Source organism: Myotis lucifugus, unplaced genomic scaffold (assembly GCF_000147115.1).
Source record: "Myotis lucifugus unplaced genomic scaffold, Myoluc2.0 scaffold_676, whole genome shotgun sequence".
Classification (NCBI taxonomy): domain Eukaryota; kingdom Metazoa; phylum Chordata; class Mammalia; order Chiroptera; family Vespertilionidae; genus Myotis; species Myotis lucifugus.
The window spans coordinates 571-8,120 of NW_005871724.1; the positions used below are offsets into that span (position 1 = coordinate 571).

Consider the following 7,550-nt stretch of genomic DNA (forward strand, 5'->3'; position numbering starts at 1 on the left):
CGCCCCCAAGGCCAGGGAGAGAGCTCCCCAGGCCGCTGGACCCCGGCGCCCAGAGCTGTGTCTGTGCCTGAGCCCCTCCCTCTGTGGCGCTTTGTGAGCGGTCCCACTAAGACACCCCCTTTTCCCTGAGGCTTCCGGTCTGCAGCCATGACGACCGTGGGGGACCTCGGGACACCCCCCTGGAATGAAGAGCTCTCCCAGCAGCCCGTGCAGCAGAGGCAGCACCGCAGGCTGAGTGCCGTGGAGCCCGGGCGCCCTCAGGCCTCCATGCACAGCGCTCCGCTCTCAGGGCTGGGAGGGCCGCCCCTCCGTGCACCCGGGACCCCGGCACTGCGTGGTGGCAGCCACGCCCGCTGTCCCCCCTCCGGGACCGGGAACGTCTCCCAGGCAGGAGGCAGCTGGGCTCAGAGCACCTGCCCCTCGCGCTCGCTGGGTGAGGGTGAGCAAGTCACGTAACACCCCAAGCTGCTTCCTCGCGTGCAAAACGTGTTACCAGTAGCACCTAACTAGGCGCGTTTTACTTACGTTCACATCCGGATACAATAAAATGTGCCCGACAGTCGTCCTCTCTGTCCCTCAGCGCCGGAGGGCAGAGCTGGGCCACGGGGCTTCTGAAGGCGGCACAGCCGTGCCAACCCTGAGACGGGTCCGAGAGCCTCCGGTGCCCGGCCGGCTGGTGCCCACATCCTCCCTTCCTCCCAGAGCCACCCCGGGTCCCAAGGCAGGCCACACGGAGGTGCGGCTCGGGTCCTGGTCTCAGAAGTCCCCATTCCCCTTCACGGGGGGCAGGGCGGGGCTGGCCCCAGACACTTGAGGTTCTATTTGCTGTTTACCTGCAGGTAACCCCATGCCCGAGAGGGGGTCCCGGCAGGGAGGGGGGACAGGGAGACAGGGGGCCGCCTCAAAGCAAGGCCTGCAGCTCCGCCCGCCCGGCAGACAGCGGGTTAGCGACAATAACGAATTAGGAAATTCATGTTCGTTTTCTGTTTAGTCAGAATTTGAATTTCAAATCAGGCCTGTGTGGGCTCAGATTGACTGCAGCCTGTCTCCCAGGGCCTGTCACTCAACGCCTGGCCCCACGGTCCACCAGCCGCTGCGGTGTCCAGCAGCTTTCTCCGGGGGCGGGGGGGGGGGGGGGGAACCCAGTGTACCAAGGGGGGTGGACAGCCTCTGACCAAGAACACTTCAATTCAAGTCTCCCCGCAAATTTCGATTATACAACAGTGTTATCAATAGCAGTCTCCTGGTGTCCATGAGCTCCTCGGTCCTTATTCATCTCAGCTCAAAGTTTTTGCCCTCTGACCAACCTCTCCCCCCCGACCCCCACCCCCCGGCCCCTGACAACCTGTTTCTGTGCGTCTGGCTTTTGTTCAGGTTCCACATGTAGGTGACATCCAGGCCCACCCTGTTGTCACAAAGGGCAACAGTGAGGGAGGGAGGGAGGGAGGGCGACCTCTGCCGGGGTCCTGGGGTTCGGGTCAGATCGTGGACCCGGTGGGGAGGCCGCCCCCACAGTTGCACTGCTCTGTGGGCGCCGCAGTGAGGGGCGCCAGGGAAGCTCTGGGCGGTGGGCGGTGGTGAGCAGCCCGCACGGGGCTGGACATCGCGAGGCTTAGGCAGAAAGCCGGGGTCGGCGATGGGGAAGCGACAACTCCTGCTCCTGCGAGGGCCAGGCTCGGGGGCAGCTGTTGCTCGATTCTCTGTCCCCCCTCAGTAACCACTGCCCTCGCCCCCCGAGTGAGGCCCTGGGGTGCGGGGGGACTTGCTCAGCCCCCCCAGCTGCAGGGCCTGGACTTGAGCCCTGGGCTGTGGAAGTCCAATCCACGGCCCGCCCCTCGCCATGTGAGCACGGAGAGCAGGGAAAGGCTGCCTGACCAGGAAGGCTTCACGGAGGAGGCGGCATTTTCACTGAGCACTGACGGGGGTTTAGAGCAGGAAAGGCCTTTTCCAGGAAGAGGAGAAAACAAACTAACAGCAGAGTGAGCAGCCGGAGGGCAAAGCTGCAGGGCAAACGGAGTCCCCCAACTCCTCTCCCATCTCCCAGGGCAGCAGGAGAGAAGCTGCGGGAAGGAAGGGCTGGCGTTAGCGGCTCCTCACACAGAGCCCTTAGGCCAGGATTGAAGATTCTCTTTCCTCTTGGAAAAACATTCGGTTTCCAGCCTGCATTTTTGGCTGCCTCCGGAGGGAAGACGCAGCAGAAGGAAGGCCAGGAGGGGCGGGGCCCACGGGGCGACCGGGTGGGCAGAAGGGGCAGGGAGAAGGGAGGCCTGGCAGGGGCCCTGAGGGGCGGGCACAGGGGAAGGGCAGGAAGACCCCGGTGCGGGGTGCCGGCCACCTGCCCTGGGCGGCTGCTGGGAGCAGGTGAGGCTGCGACCCCGGGCCGCCCACGGACAGAGCAGCGGCCGGGTGCAGGCACCGCTGTGTGTCCGGCCACGGAGGCCAAGTCCCAGCAGAGGACACACGGGTGACCACAGGCTCCTCCTCCCCACTCGGCCCCTTTCTCACCCGCACACGGGCGTCGGGTCCAGGACCCCGACTCAGAGGCGAGGAGACCGCGAGCCCGAGGAGGGCGGGCAGAGGGAGGACCCAGGGAGCCCCGGGCCAGGGTCACACTTCGGGGGAGGAGATTCCCAGTGAACAGCAGTTTGTTGATGAAGCGACAGGGAACCGAGCGCCTCTAGGAGTGACTGAAAGACGTAACCTCGTGGCCACCGCCCCCCCACCAGCACCTCCTACCAAACCGCCCGGAGAGGCCGCTTAGAGTCCACGTGTTTCTCCGTGTAGAAGACGCCCCCCACTTTTCCAAACCAAAACTAAGAAATCAGTATTTTAAACATGAGACAGAACACATTTTATCTAGTGATCGCCGCAGGGCATGTCCAGATGCCGGCACTCTGACAGGCAGCATGGCCTCTGTCCGGCCTCTGTTGCCTCACTGCTCTCTGATTCATCACGTTGGTTCCAGACGTATCGCTCTCTCCGACTTCTACTGTGTCTTCTGAGTCACTGTGTATGTGAGATCCTCCTCATGAGCTGGTGGCATTTTCTCAGCCAACTCGGTGCGTGTTCTCACGGCCAAGCCTTCTCTCCTCGTGAAATGGAAGCACCATTTGCCTTTCCTGTGAAGTCACTTCGCCCGCAAGCATCCTCGCCTGACACTGAATAAGCCACCTGGCGCTGCTCCATAACCCAAGCCTTAGCCCCTGCTCCACGTCTGCCCACTGCTGGTTCTCCTCTGAAGGCTTCTTCCTTTTTGGCATCTTCAGGAGCCGTTCTTCCTGTTTTCTCCACTGTCTGCTCATGCGCTCAGTGGAGGGGTCCACATGGTCCCTCTGCAGCTCTGTTTCCATGCTCTCTGCACAGCTGCTTACATTCAGTTTGAATTTTTCAGAGTAAGACAATCGCTTACTGGTATTTATCTTTTTATTTATTTGTTTATTTATTTTACATCTTTTTGGGCTCAGAACGCTCCGGTCCCTGTTGCATCTGCCACTCTCCACCTCCACCTCCAATTACAGCATCAGCTGCCGTCAGTAACAATAAGGCTCGTGATTGGAGGAAGCCTGTTTGACAGGGTGTGGGCAGCCACGCACCCTCCTGGCTTCCTCCTCAGCTGACTTTCGTGTGTAAGACGCCCCTCGATTTTCAATCTAACGACTTTAGAAAACAATAGGGTCTTATACATGGAAAACTACAGTAGTCACGTCCAAGCCAGGCCGGGGCTCCAGGGACTGCGAGGCTGGCGCACATGGGCAGTCATTCCTGCACAAACGCCAGTGAAAGCTGCTGCCCACCCGCTTGGGCACCGGCGGAGGCGGGGCCGCCCCTGCCCCAGGCCCTGGCAGTGAGGCAGTGACCGGCCCCGGCCCCAGTCGCAGGGCCAGCGGGGAGGGTGCTGCTGCTTAGGGTCCCTCGGGTGGCGTTCTCTTACCAAGAGCACCCTTTTCCCTTCGGAGCCCGTGCCTAGGGAGCTGGGCTGCCAGGTCCCTCTTCTGGGGGTTGGGGGGAGGCCTCCCCCTCCCCCCCGCACCTCAGTTTCCTCGGGGGCTGGGTTCTGGGGTGACCCCTGTACCCAGAAACAAAGTGGGCCAAGAATGAGACGCGGCGACGGAATGGGCACCAGGTAGCGCTAACCCACCTGGGTCCTGACACCCACAGGCGCGGACATAGAACGGAGATGCAACGACGCCCCCTCGCGGGGGGGGGGGGTCATGGGCCCCTGCGCGGCTGGGCTCTCCCTCGCGCTCTCCAGGACCCAGGTGCTGGCGGGCGGGGCTCTTACCTGGGGGCTCCTGGGTTGCTGGTGGAGTCCTGTTTCCCGCCGGGGTCTGAATGGGGGCCGCGCTCTGCCCCGAGCGGCGCCCACCCGGGCCTCTCGCCTGCCCACCTGCGAACCAGTCACAGCCGAGTCTCCCTGTCTCCCTGTGCTCAGCAGCTGACTCCACCTGGAGGAAACTCGCTGCTTTTAGCTCGCCGGGCCCGGCCCACCAGGTAACCGCCAAGGTCAAGCGCCAAGGGCCCTTCACTGCATCTCCAAGCCTTCGCAGCCGCACCCAGCTCAGCGCAGGGTTTAAGAGGTGGGGCCTCGGGGCCCAGCGTTAGAGTTCTGTCTACCACGCCCATCAGACCCGCGTTCATTTGCTTTTCAATTTGCTTATTTTGGAGTTTGATGAAGGATGAAAAGGATGCCCCCACTGAGGGATGATGATGATGATGATGATGATGATGATGATGATGGTGGTGCAGCCTGCAGCAGTAGAGGGACCCGGATTCTAGCTTCAGCCCGACAGCCACATGGAGCTAAGATTGGCCGGGAACAACACACAAAAGCTCTCCCTTTGTCCCACCTGCATGACCCCGAGCAAGTCGCCCAACCTGGTGACCGACAGCCAGCGCACTGCGGGCCGGGGGCGGGAGGGCGTCTGCACCGAGCCTGCCCCCGCCGCTCGGCGGGGATGAGCCTCACACCGGCGGCCCACATGCTTCGAGCCATCTGCACGGCCTCCTCCTGAGCACGCTTTGCTCTCTAGACGCCACCCCGTCCTTGTTGGGGCCACCACGTGCCGTCTGGCTTGGTCTTCGTGCACCCCCTGGGCCAGGCCTCCCGTCCCCTTGCTGGGAGAGAGGTCCACTGGCTGGCCCATGTGAGGAACCACGTGTGGATCCATGTAGGGGACACTCCCAGAGCAGCAGCTTCATCGCCACGAGGACAGGGCTTGCACTGAGGTGATCACGTCCTAGACCTCAGGACTAGCTGAGCAGACTCCCAAGAGCAGTGGCAGAGTGACCTCTGCAGCCCGCCCCTCGGAGCAGTTCCCCATGTGGCCACGAGATGGCAGCACAGGCAGGCCCGTGGGGCGGGGTGTTCCCCGGCTCCAGCATGAGCTCCTCAGGGCGGGATGCCCACCTGATTTCCCCTGAGCCCCAAGGAGAGGGAGGAAATGAGGATTTGTGTCTCTTCTCAACCTCACAATAAAGAACATGATCCCGGCCTTACAGGTCGGCATATTAAGGCTCAGAGCAAGTAAGTGCCTTGCCCAAGGTCACAGCCCCATGGAAATCATGGCATGTTGCTTGAAGTTTTAATACAGAAAATTTCATATATACAAACCTCCACAGTATCCCTCATCCGGCTGAACCACTATCAACATTTTGCCTCTGTGTTTCTCCTATGCTCATTTTTGGCTTTTTACTAGTGATTTAAAGTAAACTCCAGACACTGTGGAAACTCGCTGTAAATACTTTCAATTTTACCTCTAAACGACTAGGACAGTTTTTCCTAATCAGCTATCTCTTCCTACAAAAGCAGCAGTAACTCGTTATTATCTAACACTGTTTATAGTCACATTTCCCCACGGGCTCACAGGTATCTTCTTTAGTTGGTTTGTTCCATCAGGATCCAAACAAGGCCCACACCTTCCACTCGATTATGTCTTTAAGCTCTTTTATCCCCAAACAGTCCCATTCCTTTTTTATCTCCATGCCCTTAATGAACAACCAGGTGTTTTCCCACAGAACATCCTAAATTCTGGATCTGGCTTTTTTCCTTCTCCTACAGGTGGCACAGGGCCTGCCTGGCACACAGTAGGTGTTCATTCAACGTTATGAATACTGAAGGGGAAGCAAAGTGAAGGAATAGAGGTTCGGTCCTCAAAAAGTGACAAGCAGCAGCACTATACTTGGGGAGACCACAGGCTCCAGTCCTCGGGTCTTGGGGAGACCACAGGCTCCAGCCCTCGGATCTTGGGGAGACCACAGGCTCCAGCCCTCAGTTCTTGGGGAGACCACAGGCTCCAGCCCTCGGATCTTGGGGAGACCATAGGCTCCAACCCTCGGATCTTGGGGAGACCACAGGCTCCAGCCCTTGGTTCTTGGGGAGACCACGGCTCCAGCCCTCGGATCTTGGGGAGACCACGGCTCCAGCCCCCGGATCTCGCGGAGAGGACTGCAGGCCCGGCAGTCCTGCAGCAGGAGCCAGGCCACAGCTCCCAGGGCCTCACTGGAGGGGCAGCCGCTGAGGGCAGCGGAGCCAGCGGCACCTCCTCTTCCGGCTCCGGCTTCTTCCAGGCCCGCGGACACTGATGACAGCTGGGTTGTGAGCTTCAGCTGTGTCTCCAGTTTTCCTAGGTGCTGTTCCTATTTCGTTCTGTTTTGTTTTATTCCAAGAAAATTGAAGGTGATAGAAAAGTGCAAAGAAAACCAACATACACCCATCACCCAACATCAACACTGCCCACATTGTCACATGTGCTTGCTGGGTTTTTGTTGTTATTTTGTTGTTGCTGCCGTGATTCTTAATAAAACGCAGATAGCGATGGCGTGCTCTAACCGCGACTCGCTGCTTCACCACCGGAGCAACAGCCTAAGGGGGTGGAGCCTCCAAACCGCTATTCCTCACGGACCTGCAGGGGCATTGGGGCGCTTTCGCCCTTCGCCCACCCGCATCCATCAACACTGGGCGCTTTGCGCCAGGCACCGCGCCAGGCGCTGGGCTGTAGGAAAAGAGGCCAAATGTCCGCCCCGCCCCCAAGCTGTCCGAGAGCAAAGAGCGAAGTGGGGTGTTAGAAAGGAAAACGGGCCCAAGGACCGCGAGCGCCCAAACGTGCGCACTTCCGGCGCCCCTTTCCCGCCCCCCCCAAGCTTCCTCCCCATTGGTGTTTCCCTGACCACGCCCCGCCCACGGAGGGTCTCCTCCCACTGTTTCCTTCAACTTTCCCCGCCTCTGTCCCGGGGCTTAGGGAGCCCTCAGACCCCGCCCACCCACCGTGACCCACGGTTATTGGTGACTCCTGTCCGTCCATCAGAAGAAATACGGTCGCGAATTGGCTGGAAGAAAGTAGCAGGCACGGAGTCTGCGCGAGTTGCTTGGCCCCCCGAGGGGGGCGGGCCGGCGCCCTCCGCGCATGCCCGGTGCGCGCGCAGTGTCGGCGCGGTTGGCGGTCATGGCGGCTCGGTGCGTGAGGTTGGACGGAGCCCCCCCCCCGGCCTGGGTTTCTTCTCTTAAAGAAGGGAGTCGCGGTTTACTAATACATAAAGGGAGGCCAAAAATA

The 7,550-nt window shown here is 60.5% G+C and overlaps 1 protein-coding gene across 2 annotated transcripts in view; it reads left to right on the forward strand.

Moving 5' to 3' along the window:
• Positions 1-7,427: 7,427 nt before the first annotated feature.
• Positions 7,428-7,550, forward strand: part of GRPEL1 (GrpE like 1, mitochondrial) — a 6,186-nt gene continuing 6,063 nt past the window's right edge. Inside the window, exon 1 of one of the 2 annotated variants that reach the window (XM_023746409.1) lies at positions 7,428-7,453. In XM_023746409.1, coding sequence (XP_023602177.1) covers positions 7,443-7,453 — 11 coding nt within the window. In that variant the 5' untranslated portion in view covers positions 7,428-7,442. Of the gene's footprint in view, positions 7,463-7,550 lie in introns of both variants that reach the window. The other variant, XM_023746410.1, reaches the window with a different exon arrangement.